General features: G+C 37.8%; 2 protein-coding genes across 4 annotated transcripts in view; one reads left to right on the top strand and one right to left on the bottom strand.

Moving 5' to 3' along the window:
* The first annotated feature begins 7,665 nt into the window (after positions 1–7,665).
* Positions 7,666–10,511, top strand: LOC140933460 (uncharacterized). Of its 3 annotated transcripts, XM_073383037.1 has the most exons (5): positions 7,666–7,887; positions 7,965–8,027; positions 8,422–8,587; positions 9,462–9,608; positions 10,392–10,511. In XM_073383037.1, the coding sequence occupies exons 3-5, from the start codon at positions 8,446–8,448 to the stop codon at positions 10,397–10,399; spliced, it is 297 nt and encodes a 98-aa protein (XP_073239138.1). In that variant the 5' UTR covers positions 7,666–7,887; positions 7,965–8,027; positions 8,422–8,445; the 3' UTR covers positions 10,400–10,511. The 3 variants fall into 3 exon arrangements, with proteins under 3 accessions (XP_073239138.1, XP_073239130.1, XP_073239123.1); XM_073383029.1 differs by lacking the exon at positions 7,965–8,027 and having other exon boundaries at positions 7,668–7,887; XM_073383022.1 differs by lacking the exons at positions 7,666–7,887; positions 7,965–8,027 and adding an exon at positions 8,037–8,199.
* A 456-nt stretch (positions 10,512–10,967) lies between these two features.
* LOC140933442 (dopamine beta-hydroxylase-like) overlaps positions 10,968–14,863 on the bottom strand; it is a 4,309-nt gene continuing 413 nt past the window's right edge. Inside the window, exons 2-5 of the mRNA XM_073383004.1 lie at positions 14,855–14,863; positions 14,167–14,291; positions 13,463–13,595; positions 10,968–11,296 (exon numbers count right to left, since the gene is read on the bottom strand). The exon at positions 14,855–14,863 is cut by the window's right edge and continues 51 nt beyond it. Of these exons, the coding sequence (XP_073239105.1) occupies positions 11,132–11,296; positions 13,463–13,595; positions 14,167–14,291; positions 14,855–14,863 (432 nt within the window). The 3' untranslated portion in view covers positions 10,968–11,131. The remainder of the gene's footprint in view (positions 11,297–13,462; positions 13,596–14,166; positions 14,292–14,854) is intronic.

Here is a 14,863-nt window from a genome sequence, read left to right as displayed (position 1 = left end):
AAAAAGCCTTGTATGACCCAAAACAAAACTCGAAGCCAAGACCTTGCCTCCAAAGAGTGGGTTTCTTTAGCCGATAGGCGTACCGGGAAGATAATCTTGTAGGTTTAGTCACGAAACTCTTGTAACGCAAGCTAAGTAACGAAGAGCGATCTATGCCAGAACTATCCTATTTGTTAGTGATATTCACAAGATATTGAGGAGATGTTTAAAGCTGTTTATTATTATTATTGAATAATAATAATAATAATAAATATAAAACTTATATTGCGCATTAGAAATATTTTAATATGCGAAGTTTTCGCTGAAGTATTCACTTGTTCCAAAGGAATCATGCTTTCATACGATAGACTTCGTGGACCGACCCGAAAGCAAGGCGCTGTGACACGTCTCGATTCTTATCCTCAGTTTCCACGATCTCCGCTTGCTAGGGACGCCTGGGACCTCAACCCTCCACCCCCTTTTGGCACGCAAACTCGAAAAAAAAAACTCTTGCATTTTTAGAGTGTCGCTGCTAAAGCAAGCGAGGCTGAAAATGATTATATATGCCCTCATTGTATCGCCGCAATCTTTTAATTGGAAACGTTTTTTAAGGTAAATTCAAGTGCTAAGTGATGTTGGTTCTAAAGGTGTTTCAAATACACACCCTACGCTATATAATGTATTTTAAAAAATATTTAAGCGTTGTGATGCCCTTTTTAAAATGCTTTAAGGACCGCTGCTTAACGGTGAAACCGTAAGCGTTAAGTGTTTAAACATCATGCGATCACGGGAAAGATTTCTTGAAGATTATCGAACTTTTATGCTCTTTTCAGAATACAAAGCTCTTTCAGGAGAATATAGAAAGTTGTCAGTAATAGCTTTATCATTGTGCCAAATTTTTAAAAAGACGCCAGCGTTGGCTAAACTAATATGTTAAATTTGATAATGGTGCACGCTAAATATGCCAAACTGAATGTGAATGGAGATGGCTTGATGACTATTAAGTACTTGTCTACCAACAGGTATAATATTTCATCATTATAAATGGCACATTTCTTTGACTATAAGAGGTAAAGTACTAAGTAATCCTGCGCTGTTAATCCTGAGGGTTCTTCTTCTTGCCCTCCGTGTACGAGGTAAAGAATTCAAAGTCTTGTATTGTTCGTTTTTTTATTTTTTATGTTATTTACTAGGTTTTTAAAGAATGTCTCTACTCAAAGACACTCAGACGATTTTTCTCAAACATGTTATGTTATGTTATGTTCTGTTTTTATATGTCATTTTTGTCCAATTGTGTTTCAAACTTCCGCAACGTGTACCTGAAAACATGCAGTTTCATCTCTTTGCGCATAAGCCTAGGGCAGTAATACAGTTGCTTTGATAGACGAACTCGTATTTACGGTGTATTACTGAGTAAGTTTGGAATGCCATTTTGGAAGTAAAACGAAAACCATTAATTCATTAAACTTACTTTTGTCGATTTCACACCGAGAATTTTGCCTTTGCTAATCCCGTTTCTACTCTTTCATTTTCCTCCAACAGGTGTTTTGTAGAGAGATCCTAGTTATAGAAATGTTTTCAAATTACCGTATAATCTTCTTCCTTTTACTTTCTTCATTGGCTTTTATGGCAAGCAATTTTCCTCACCACGGGACTCTCCTCTCCTCAAAACCATTGGGAAGGAAATCAACACTCCAGGGTGTATTATCTTATGATCGTAAATTATCTTTCGGGATAAAATGATAATAATAATAACGAAAGAAACATTATACTCGTGAGTTAAGAATTAATGATGTCAGACAGAGTGTCACCTTAATAATTCTTTTCTATTATGAGCAAGATATCATCATGTGATATGTGGCTTGGATATTTAAAATTTGTATCTTAAATTTGGGGAGACATTGTTAAAATTTATCAACAGTTTAGAAAAAAACATGACGTTCGACTTAAGCAAGTCAAAGTTAATGACAAATAGAGTCAAATTTGAAGAAGTTTTAAACTGAATCGCATTAGGAATTAACGAACAGCTTCTATTTACTAAAAAAGAGTTTTTTAAACGATTACAATGCGGAGCTGGTGGTAAATCGGCCAGGTTCTTAGCAGGGGTATCGCATGCTGAATACAGTGTAAGTATTTGAGGGAAAGCGAACACTCATTAAAGAAATCCAAATTTTGCCATTAAGACTTATTGATCATTAACAGGAGCCCATCAAGCGTTCCAACAACTTAAACAGTACCTTTCATTCTCTGTTGAACGAAGCTATATAGTGGTCCTAGATTTATATTGTGGTGTTTTTATGTTTTTCAAACAATAATAAACGACTTTGCCCTGCTTTGACTCTTTCGATTAAACGCACTTTTTTTAACGGACTAAAAGAAAATAATTTTGAAGATATTAAGCGTCGAATCTAAGAGAGGAATTTTATTCCAAAATCGATAAAGTCCAAAATAGACTTTTCAGTGATCTTTTTCTTATTAATATATTCTTTTCTCCTTCTTAGACTTCGCTGGAGATTCTGGCTGTCCCGATGCAAGAGATATATCTTATTGCATGTTTGAAGTCATCTACAACAACGCCTGTGACATTCATCAAACTCCGGAGAAGGATTTTCAATTATATTGTAGAAATTATTGCTTTTCTATTTGTTATTAGAGGTTGTTTAATAAAGAAAATAATCATTTCATTGCGATCGATAACTATCCAGCTGTCCCAACATTAGCACAAGGACAATTAGCATGTACTGTGAAACGAAGTAAAAATCACCTGCAAATAAAACAAAATGCACTGACAGTAAGCCTTATTGGCTCATATCTCATGAATTCAGAAGATGTCCATTAAAACGTCCATGTTGTGGGTCAATTATATGTTTATATTTTAAATTTTGTTTTTCTTTGTTTGAAATGCATTATAATACATTACCATACTCAAAACAAATAAATTAAAACTAAAGTTTAAAGCAAGGATAAAATTGATACCTAGCCCTATACTTTTAACCAGAAAAGCGAGTGCATTTGCGTGATCTGCAATGAAAAGAAAAAACGGCAATAATGTTAAAGTAGATCACATTTTTATTTTGATCAACCACAACTTCACCACTACAGAACGTTAAAGCTAACTTACTACCACTGCGGAAAATTATAGGAATATGAATTCAAACATGATTGCTCGTCGACAAACTTTGGCTGTCTGGTCAAACGGAATCAAAAGTGAACCTATGATGCTTACAAAATGTTTAAGTGTCGACATTATACACTTAATGTCAGATCCCGGGGGAAACAGTCAGTTTTGTTTTCCCGAGAGTCCTTATGTTTCCCTGGACGAAGTCGAGGGAAACATCAGGACTCGAGGAAAACAAAACCAGCTGGTTTCCGGAGGGACTTGACATTAAGTGTTTTGTTATATTTTTAGACAGCAACAAAAGAATAACCGGAGCGAACCAAAACAGTCGACTCGGTATACAACAACAGAAATCTAATTCTCAAAACCTCGTCAAAACCACTGAAAGAATGATTTACAAAGTACTTTCCTTATATTATCTGCATCTTTTTCCTCCACTAGTTGCTGTTTTCTCTTCTGGGATAACTTAAAAATCGTTGCTTTTTAGCTTGAGGCTTCATGTTTGTGAAATTGGCTGTGTTTTCCCGCCTTCTGTCACGCCACTTTCCACCATACTTTGATCACGTGCTGTAATGTATCCCGAACGGGGTACATTGCTTAATGTATCACGATCGGGATACATTTGATTTTGGTCAAGGCCACATGGCCAAGAATCAACCAGTGGCAGACCCTGTTAAGTAGGGTGAAAGTCTAGGAATATAACAAAACTAGATATACAATACTAAAAACTTGAGGTTATTTTTAATCCTACTTACAGAGATACGTGTGGTGGTTACCTCATAGCTATTTTTCAACCGTCCAATCACGTTGCTTCGCCTAATGATAACCTAAGAGCGTTTGGTTTCGAGAAACCGTTCACTGCTTTATAAAAATCGAAGAAAGTGTAACAACATCGATCTATACCTAAACACAACCGAAGGTAACATACATATACGTAAATGCGAAAAATCCTGTATTTACTCGTGCACGCGTATGTTTAGCTGTACTCAATATTTCATAATTATAATCACTGAAATGTCGTAGTTTTTGTTGTTGTCGGCGCTGGGACTTATCTCGGTTTTACGCTGGCTTTTCAAATTACTTGAAGGGACAAACAATTGTTATGGTTTATGGGGCTTAATTTTGCTTTTGTTAGTGGGTTTACTGAGGATCTTGGTCAGGATTCCAATTTCTCATTTCATTTTTATCAGTTGATAAACTATTGCAATTTCATCACAAATCTGAAGTTTTTCATGACACCTCACTGAGTCAGAGGAAATATTACTATTGTTATTTAATGACACCGGGTGCTAAAATTACAATATTGGAGTGGCAAGATAATAAATGAAGGTAACAAAATTGTAAAACCGCGATTATTCAGTGCTTCCTCATTCAAAAGATTAGTTCTGCTTAAAAAGCTGCTGTGAACACCATGTGGTCCAAAGCAATTCTGTCAGAAACCGTTCTCTTCATTTTGCTCGCTTCTGTGGTGGTGATTGCGAGCAGTTTGCCTTATTACAGAACATTGCCATCTTCACGGCTTAACGCTGACAAATCAACAAAAGAAGAAGGTAGGGTGTAATTCGCCATTCTTTTTCACTTTAATTATTAAATTTAAAAAAAGGCTTGCAAGAGACAACTCAGTATTATGAACGTATTATGAACGTATTATAAACTGTAAGTTTCATTTATTCAAAACGTTGTGAATTATTAGCTTTAGCATTAGGGAATATTTTTATTTTGCTTTAATTTTTTTCGAAGTTATTAGGAAATGTGAATGTGAATATGAATTTAGTGGTTATTATAGACTGCAAAACAGTCGGTTTTTTTCTCAAAATCAGTAAAGAAATCGGTAAAGCGTGGCGTAAGAGTCTTACCGCCCGCGAGTGTGAGGCGAGAGAAAAAAAAAGTATTTTTAGCGTCTCTCTCCAGTCTCGCTCTCTGTTTTCAGCGTCGTTTGACTGCTCGCGCGTACTTGAATACGCAAAAATACGGACTGTTTTGCAGTCTATGGTTATTAGGCCTTCTAAACATAAAGTATATAGAGGCAATGTTGGGATTATGGGGACATTCTGGTTCACATTGTCTTAGACATTTTGTTACAAAATGTGGAAAATCTGAGAGTGAAGAAAAAAGATAGAGAAAGCTGCACATATTGAAACAAACGTCATAAAACTGATCATGAAAACAAGCAGGTTGAATGTTATCAGCAGAAGCAGAAGGCTAGAGGATGAATATAACACCTTCCAAGATATGCATTATAATCAGCCTTTGACTGTCGAAGGAAATGGACATCTGTCTCCCTCCTCATTGAAACCGTTCGCCATTTCCTCGCCTTTTTTCCGATTATGAACGGTTAATTAACTTTTTTGAAGCTATTCCTCTTGCTATATGTCAGATTTTTGGCTACTTATTTCCTTTCTTGGTAATAGTTCATATTGAAATTTTCCGCTTAACTATGTTCTCAATATCTACAGTAACAAATGTTAATGCTATTGTTGTTGTTTTTATTGTTGCTTCTTGTTGCGATTGCTACAGTTCTCATTGTAATACAAAATCTTTAATAAAAAGATTAGACTGTAAATAAGAAAGTTCTGTTTAGCCCTAAAAATGGGGCCCTTTCAGTAAGTAAAATACAGTTCTATTTTTGAGTCTTATTTGGCTCCCTTAAATCAGGGCCAATGCAATCCAATTACCTAGGGCTGATTTGTACCCAAGGGCTAAAAGGGCCTCAGCTTGGGCTGGAATAACCTTTTGATTGGGATGTTTTGGCATAAATTGTGCTCAAAGGCTCCAGGAGGGGCTAAATGAGATTTTGGCCTGACGAGCTGAATTGGTACTTTAGGGCTGAAACAGATCATTTTCATTTTCAGTGTAAATGGAAATTATTTTATGGACAAGTGACCAACATAATTTGGGATAATTCCTGAAGAGGTGCTTTTCTATACGCCCTAAAAGTGCATATAACTGTTCCAATTAATCAACTTTCCGTTTAGGCCTTCAATTATAATAATACTAGTCCCCATACCTCTCTCTTAGGTTGTCCAGATCCAAGAGACTTGTCTTACTGCATGTTTGAAGCCTTGTTTAAAGGTGCCTGTCTAGCGGAGAAGCCTGGGAAAACGTTTACATCAATATGTAGAAAATACTGCGAAACATTTTGCTAACTTGGGAAATTCTTCCTAATTTGGCATTCGAAATGGGCCAAATTTAGGTCTTGTATTTAGCCACAATCATAACGTGTATCAAAAATTCGTGTGACAAAAATTAAATTTAAAAATCATTAATTATTCAAGTTCGATGAGATAGTCTGAAGTTATTACTTTTTTAAGCGAATGATTTGAACATGACAATGGTTGTTTTATTCATCCAACGTTGAATGGCCATAAAATAAGTCCATTGACCCTTGACTTTTCCAATATTTGAGCGGGAGTCGATCCTATAACACTTCCCAACATGCGCTTACAGAGGAATTAGTGAGAGTCTTCATTCGCCCCTCACGATTGACAGACTGGCCCGACTAAGACAGCTCGCTCGCAAATAACTCACGCATGCATACAGCCATACCAAATTAAGGAAAATGCATGCCCTCGGGGGTAAAAAGTGTTAACTATGTCTGATTCGACACAATTATTTCTTGAAGCAAAAAAGCAAGGACATGGTTTATTAATGATTCAATGAATTTAAATGCTATTTCCCTGTCGAAACGTGGTCGATCAGCTGCTGTTAATTTTGATTATTTCATATCATTATTATGTGGTATTGGTCCATCAACAAGCAACAAGCCATCGGTCGTATCGTTTGTGCTTTAATTAAACCTATTCCTTAACGAATATCTTTGCAGCTGGTCTGTATTGACATTATTCTCACAGAGGGGTTCTGTGATGAGTGAGCAAAAATTATTTATATTTTTTTAATTGGCCCCCTGATACGAATGACACGTGCCATTTCAAAGCACTAACACGACCCGACCCCATGCATGAAGCTCACCAGCCATTTGTGGCGCATGCGCAGTGCAACTATCTTCAAACGCAACTATTGTTAATTTTGCATGACTATCTTTTCATGGAAATTGAGAAGAGCAGTATTAACTGTACGCCTCCAAAACTACCTAGAATCCAACACCAAAATCTTGCACCGCAACGAATTTATTCTTAAAATATGTCACATTTTAAAAGAGTTTAAGTAGCAAAGAACTTTCAACGACCAACAGATTAATTTTGTATTTATTTTTTAATTACATCTTTTTACCACTCGAAAAGTTAAAAAATCAAATCATCCCACTCAAAATTAACCACTGAATTCATTTTTAAATAACATCTCAAACCTTCCTTGAATATAATCAGCATATAGCCGAATAGTTTTAGTTTCAAGTGGATTGTGATTCTAAATTCCAGTGGAAGGTTTTTTCAAAAACCCCTTAAACTCATCCCTTCGCGATGTTTCGCAGACATTCGTTCTGTCTAATAGGTGAAAGCTCGAGTCTTAAAGGAACGTATGGATATTGCTATCTTTCAAATCAATTGAAACTAAATATTACGAAAGTAATATATAATGTATTTACAGATGGTTTTTTTCTCCGCTTGAAAAAAATATTCCGCGAATAAGGTAATTTGATTGATCAGGGCGCCGTTCCCGATCCTTGTCTTTCCTTTGACAAGTTTTTGTAACCTCATTTTCATCGGTGAGGATTGGACGCTTTTTTAAAGTTTAATTACCGGTTCGATTATCAAGTGATCTTCAGTACCGTCCAAGAGAAAGGCTTCAAACAGTTCAACTTACTGTCACTGCGTAAAAAGTGTTTTAGAAAGGTAAGGAAAAGGTTCTCTACTTATTGTTGTTGTTTTCTTATTATTTTCTTATTATTTTTTTGTCTTTGTGTTAACAGCCCATTGACGTAATTTGGTTACTTTTATTATAAGCTTTTGCAGTATAACGTCATCGTCATTCGGTGAGATTGCTGGCTAAAGACACTTTCTAATCCACTAAAGCCTCGCTAATATCTCATCCAATTTTACTAATGCATTCAACGAGAAGGCGCTAAAAAATAAGCCATTGTTATTTACATTTTTTTGAAAGACACTTGATGAAACGCCAAAGGTGCTTACGGCGATCAAATGAAGGTGAATTTGAATTTCAGTTGAACTGAGTAAAAATGAATTGATAACTTGAGTTTATATTAGGTGTTAATTCGTCCGTTCGCATGATAAACCAACATCTATTGTCAGTAGTTGGTGTTGATCTATGAAGTAAGAAATGACGGTTAGCCCTTTCAACGGGAAACAAAGGACGAAATGAAGATATGAGTTCAACAGATCTAATATTTTTTCCTTCTCTTTAATCAGAACATTAAAAATTTCATCGCAGCAATGGATCTCACAAATATAATCAACCTTCTGATTCTTGTCCTTCTGACTGCATTTGCCACAATGGTAACTTCCGAAGTTTCTTCGGACGATCTTGATCTAGAACAGTTTTCCGAACTGTTTAGTAAAAGAGATGCTGTTGAGGGTGAGTGAAATACAAACATTAAACTCAAACATCAAACATCAAAACTGGTCCCATCCCAAGGGAAACAGTCCGGTTTTTTTGTTTTTTTTCACGAGAATCTTAATGTTTCCAGAGGCAGAGCTAAGGAAAATATTGAGATTCGAGGGAAACAAAATGAACTGTTCCCAGAGGGACCAGTCTTTAAGTGATTTGTTATATAGCTATAATTTTTGAAGCTGGACATTCATTATTGAAACCTTGCTGTAACGGCGGTCGTCAGTCAACATTCGCGGGTAACAGTGCACTGTTACCCTCTCACGTCCTAGATTTTGCAATACTTCACGCTCACAGATTTTGGCGGAAGCAATTTCATTTTTAGATTTCATGTGACCTCGAAGAAACCAATGAGATTCCGCGCTATTGGGACAAAATTTCCAACTATATAACAATTATGATTATGACTAACCTAGTGGGCTCGAAGATATTAGCACTTGAGTGCTACACTGTAAATTCGAGGGTAAAGAAAGTTTATTGATTGATTGATTGATTGATATGTTTTCAAATATGCACGTTTGAATAATCAGAAGTTATGGCAGCAAGAAACCGAGAGAGAGAATACAGGACCTTTATCCTCTCTAGAAAAAACGTATTATACCAGCACATGAGAGGATAAGATGATCAGTGAGTTTAAGCTGAGTTTAACCCATATTGGCCCTATCCCCATCGTATTCCCTCTCCTCCAAAAACTACTGTTTCAACAATTTATCAGTCATAGCAAAAGGAACCGACTTTAGCCGGATGTTTTGCAGACAAATAAGAAACCTGATGCAACAGAGTATAGAAATAAACGCTCATTTGATTTTCATGAATTTGTTTTCTGCTCTCATTTGGACAGATGTGTTTTCAATGTTGAATGACGGCAATAGGCAAAGTTGTGAGAACTTGAAGCCTCGAAGCTGGTGTCAGATACGTAGAATATTTTTGAGCTGCAAGACTGAACGCTTCAGAAAGAACTGCAAAGCAATGTGCAACCGAAAATGCCGTAAGTTAAAAATTTTTATTGAGCTTTCCATCATGTTATTGTCCACTTCAGTCCACTGTGTGCACGGAAAGACATGTAAAGGGTTTTGTATAATGATATTTGACATTACTTTAAAACAATAGAAAACACCCTTTCATCGAAGAAAACACTAGTAATGGCCTAATTTTGTTTGAAATTACTTTCAGTTACTATTCTACGTAAGCCTTGTGTGTGTGTGTGTGTGTGTGTGTGTGTGTCTTTTAGCTTTCAGTATCCTCCCCTAAGCATTTTAAAAGATCTGTTGTGCTCGAATTGCCGGGGTACTCCGTATAATGGCCTAAACAGAGAAGCCTCATCCAAAAGGGGTTCCCTTTTTTTCAGGCTTCATGTATATGAAAGAGAAGGGATCGAAAGGACAGGGAAATCTGTCATTTCGTTCTGTAAAAGGACCAAAAGGGCCCAACACACGCATTTTATGGAAGTGAAAGATTCATTAAAATAAAAACGATACATTGACAGCAGTTAAAAGGATGCAGTGTTCTAAACTAGTTACTTGAAAGGGGTACCATTTTTCATGCAGTAGAAGGTATACGAACGGGGTACCTTTTCTTTCAAAAATGGTTTATAAAAATGTAAGCAGTTTAAAAGGCCTCGGGGAGGAGTCTCCCTGTATAAAAGTTCGTTGAGTACCCCCTCTCCACGGTCAAATTGGCGTTATTCTGTTGTATTTTACCTGTTTTTCAGAGCGGTGCCATAGCTTGTATGATTATACCACAATAACTTTGTGTATTATTTTCATTGTAGGTGGCTAATCATAAGAAGAATGTGAGACATAGAACTGTTTGAAATTTGTGAAAGCTGCTAAATAATGAAAAAGAGGAAAGTGTTAATTAAAACGTGCAATAAAAATGATAAGCTGGTGACTCCTGGCTGCTTCGTATGTCACAACAGTATTTTAATGCGACTATACGGGGTTGACCATCTTTAAAACTTATCTGATAATGCTTGCTCCCGTAATTACCTATATCACCCTAACCCAGCGGAATGAGCACGACTGGCTCATGAACTTCGGGTTTTAAGGCGCCTTTTCATAAGCAGAAAGAATAATGCGCCGTAAAGTTAAACCAGAGGTCCAAGAATTAGGGCATGGCAAACCACCAGATTTTCATATCACCTCTCCGTTGGAGAGCCCTAACACAGGCTCAAGGGAAGAAAAGAAAAGGAATGGTGGTTCAGGAACGAAGCAGATCAAACAAGCAGATCTTACGTACCTTGAAAAGTGGGTGGAAGTCCTATTGTTTTAAGTGGGTCTACATTAATCAGATTGGCAGTTCAGCCTAACCCAGACAGTTCAAAACAGTTAATTGTACACTGTTACAATTCTACCTTTATTTAACACTGATCATCAAACTTTTACTCCATAATTCTTTCACCTAGACATCCAATACTCATATGAAAAACATGAAAATAAAAATAGCTCGCCGAATGAAGAGTTTGTGGTGCCTAAAAATATGCAAAGTGTAAATGAGTTATGCATTAGTTGTTCAAAACATCGCGCGCATAACCATGGCCAGAGCGACTGCTACAAACAGGTACCCAGTCCTTCCGGTCTGCAGAGTGACGTCATTAGCACTGTTCTTCGTCATCAAACATTGATCTACCGGCTTATACCGAGATGTAATGCTTGGCTTCTTAGCCTTGTCGACACCCTGCAGGCAAAGAACAAACAAAAGTCAAGGACAAAGACAAACCGGGGGACGGACAGGGAGAAGTATACAAGATCAAATGCTGCGAATGCCAGGCCACTCACATTGGTGAAACCGGCAGAAACCTTAGTACGCGACTGACTGAACACAAACGAGCGGCGAGAAATGATGACATCAACAATCACATTGCCGAGCACCATTTACAGACGAAACATCAAATCGACTGGGACTCTGCGACATGTTTTACGTGTTCTACTATCAACGACTCGCTTTAGAAAGCTGGTTTACTAACTCAGAAAAAAACGCCACTGATTCGCAGTCAACAGTTACCGGCACCGTACAAACGACTCATTGACGGACTCAAGCAAAACTGACTACGAGAGAATGACTGGACAACCGACAATTTGACCAACGAACAACGACACTTTTAACTGTGACAATAGACGGATCAAAACGCACCAACGAGATTACGAGTCTTTATAGCCAATAACGACACGGCTTAACTGACAGACTACCGATAACCCATAATCATGGTAATCTAATCATATATGTATATGTATATCTGTCTGATTTCGTTAAAACGTGGCTACTGTGTTTTCGCCTGGCGCCGGGCGCAGCCCGGCTCCAGGCCAGTCCGGTGCCCAAAAATATAAGGGGCTTGACGTCTTGGTCGGTACAGCTGGATAGCCCAGAGACTGCCCTAACAGTGGGTGGGTGGATCAGGCCTTGGGGTCAAAACTAGTGGGGTAGGGAGGGGGGTGTTTTGGCACAACCCCTTCAGTAAGCAACCGTGTTCAGTGCTGGCCTTGACTGGCGAGTACCTTGTTCTTAATTTGCCCTAGACAGCTGAATCAGGCCTCTGCTGAGAATGATTATCATGATAATTGCAGTGCTCAGTGGGAGGTGCAGACAGTCACCCATTGTCCTGGGTGGGGAGGGTCAAAGTCTTGTTACCAAGGACGCACTTAGCATAGGACCCTTAGACACTCACTGAAGCTATGTTTTCATAAATCCAGTCAGATATATGTATGGAGATAAATACAGAAAAAGCTTGAATTATGTCTTGAATCAAAATGTTAACGTGACCGCCAAAACGAGCAAGGTTCGCAACATTCGCTATAAGAAATTACTGCAGCAATATAAATGAAGCAAAATCAAAATACTATTGCCGCGATTGATCCCAGTAAACGTGCCAATTCGTAACCATCCTTGACTTTTTCATCAGTCGTTGAAAAACACTGGCCATTGTCGAGAGGTTATTTTGGCAGTTGGGGACATACGTTAGTGGCCGTTGCCGTCGTAGAGAGGTGGCCGTCCACTACAAACTGACGTGAAATTAGGAAATTTCACGTCTTAGTGATCCTTAGTCGTGCAGTGACGGTAAAGAAATGCACCAAAAAGCGTGATACACGTGCAAAGTTGTCGTTTTATTTATCTAAACCTATTGCCCTCTGACGTTATCGTTGCTGTCGCCGTCCTGGTTGCGTGACGTAAGCTCCCTCTCAATGTTTCGAGACATCAACGCTTGTCGATTAACCTTTCTTTTACTTTTGAAATTTAAATGCAGTCCTTCGTAATTCCAATGACAGGATACCGTTATTATATTTGGCATCTGGCGAATGGCGACAAAAGTTTGAACGAACGCGAATTCTCATTTTAAATTTATTTTCACTGTGGTTGATGTAAACATAAAATTGTCTCTCTGCAAAAGGAAACTGGGGAAGAGAGCCTAGACGAGTAACACTCTCGAAATACGAATCAGTCGCTTTCTGGTTTTAAGAAAAGGATCTTAGATATTTACATTCACAGTACTCTGTCTTATGTCCTTCGAACCAGTCGGGTATAGGGTGATACTTTTGTGTCTTTTCATGGGGAGAGGGGCAATGGGTGGTTAAGGTTGGGGGGAAGTGGGGGGGGGGGGGTCTGTTATTTATGGTCTTCTATTTGGTTATTGGGGCAAGATATCAACTAAGACATTGTCCTGTCTCCTGCTCCGGTTGCAATGTTCATCCATTTTATTTTACTTTGTTTTTCCTTTATCTAACGTGTTTTATATTTTTATGCACATATTAACTGTCTGATAACATGCAACGAATTCAAAAAGAAAGAAAGAAAAGAAATCGAGAAGCTTGTTAACAGTCTTACTGTATTTTAATTACACTCACAAACCTGTATGTTTCGGGCACCAGTGGCCTTGCAACTCACACCAAGTTCAAGATCCGCGTCATAAGCTGCTCGCAGATCTTGTGTCATTTCACTGGTCCATATTTTTGGAGGGAAAGGGATCTGATGTGTTCCATTCCTGTGGTAAGGGAAAGGAAGCAACTTAATAAATACAACTATGTAAAAAAAAACATTTAGTTTATTTAGCAACCTCCTTAAACAGCTGGTGTATGGGATTTTATTGAAGTTGGATTCTTACCCCCAACAGCGCGCGTTTTTATTTATTACTTTGACATCTAACAATAAAACTGTTGTCCGCCAAAAGTGAAGCGAGCAATACTTCAAGATCTGTGACATCAGAGGGTAACGTTGACCGTGAATGCAAACTACTCGCTGAGGATAAATTTGTAGAAATCTTTTTTTTTTTTTCTTCATGGGCTGTCTAACAAAGTACTTAATGAATAGGCTCAACAAAGCGGTGCTATAGTTACGAGAGTATACGAGAAATTGGCCTAAGCCCGAGAAAGGGAGTTTCAGTGGACTGAAACTGAGAAATTAAAAGGGCAGTCAAAACTTTTAGACGTTTTACGCCGGCGGTTATTACCTTCTATGGTACCTGAATTAAAGACCAAAGAGGGGGTTTGTGCGAACAATAAAAATGCCAGACGCCTTCTTCTTTTCGTTGTCTTTGAGAAAAATGTAACTCTTACTGTGAATATTTGGAAAACAGTCCCGTTGCGGCAGCTCGAGCAAAAATGGCACATTTCGTAAAATTAGCGCTTGGGTAGTACATCAGAAAAGCAACGCACATCTCGTCCGTCGTCTGAAAACCTCCCTAATGAATAATTAGTTAAAACGTAATTAGTTGTATTGGCTAACTAATTTGCTGGCCTAGACGAGTTAATGAAAAGCAAAACACCTTGCTTTGGGCAAAGCTTTGTGCTCTTGGTGCTTATCACTGTCGACAAAAGGTTGTATTTTTTAGGTTTCTACATTCTGCATTGATTGGTTTGATGACTGATGGAGTTTGTCTAGGTCTAATGAAGACAAACTACGACGACTAGCCTGCTACTCAAAAAGCACAAGAAACGTCATTATCATTCGATTCGAATTTTTCTTCCTTTTCATAAGCCGAGAGCCAACCACGTGACCAGCAAATAATTGCCCACAAGTAATGGTCTGTTCATGGGTAATGTCGTCCAACTGTGTTCGCCACTGACAAAACACTATATTTTGCTCACCCTCGTCCAATAACTGTTAATTCATCATTTTGTAAGTTATTGCATGTGAACTGGTTTTTTTTTAGAGTATCAATCAGTCATCATGAGGGTGTCAAGACTTTACGCAAGTGAGTGTAGTCTCTTAAGTTCCTTACATACTGTTTGATTTGAAACTTACGAAAGTCAA

This window comes from Porites lutea, chromosome 1 (assembly GCF_958299795.1).
Source record: "Porites lutea chromosome 1, jaPorLute2.1, whole genome shotgun sequence".
NCBI classification, from domain to species: Eukaryota; Metazoa; Cnidaria; class Anthozoa; order Scleractinia; family Poritidae; genus Porites; species Porites lutea.
The sequence above is the reverse complement of the archived record's forward strand: the minus strand, read 5'-3'. Positions and strand labels throughout refer to the sequence as shown.

Coding starts and splice junctions, on each gene's coding strand:
- LOC140933460 (XM_073383022.1), top strand. Junction 8,588..9,461: donor TAAAAGAGATGCTGTTGAGG/GTGAGTGAAATA, acceptor TCATTTGGACAG/ATGTGTTTTCAATGTTGAAT.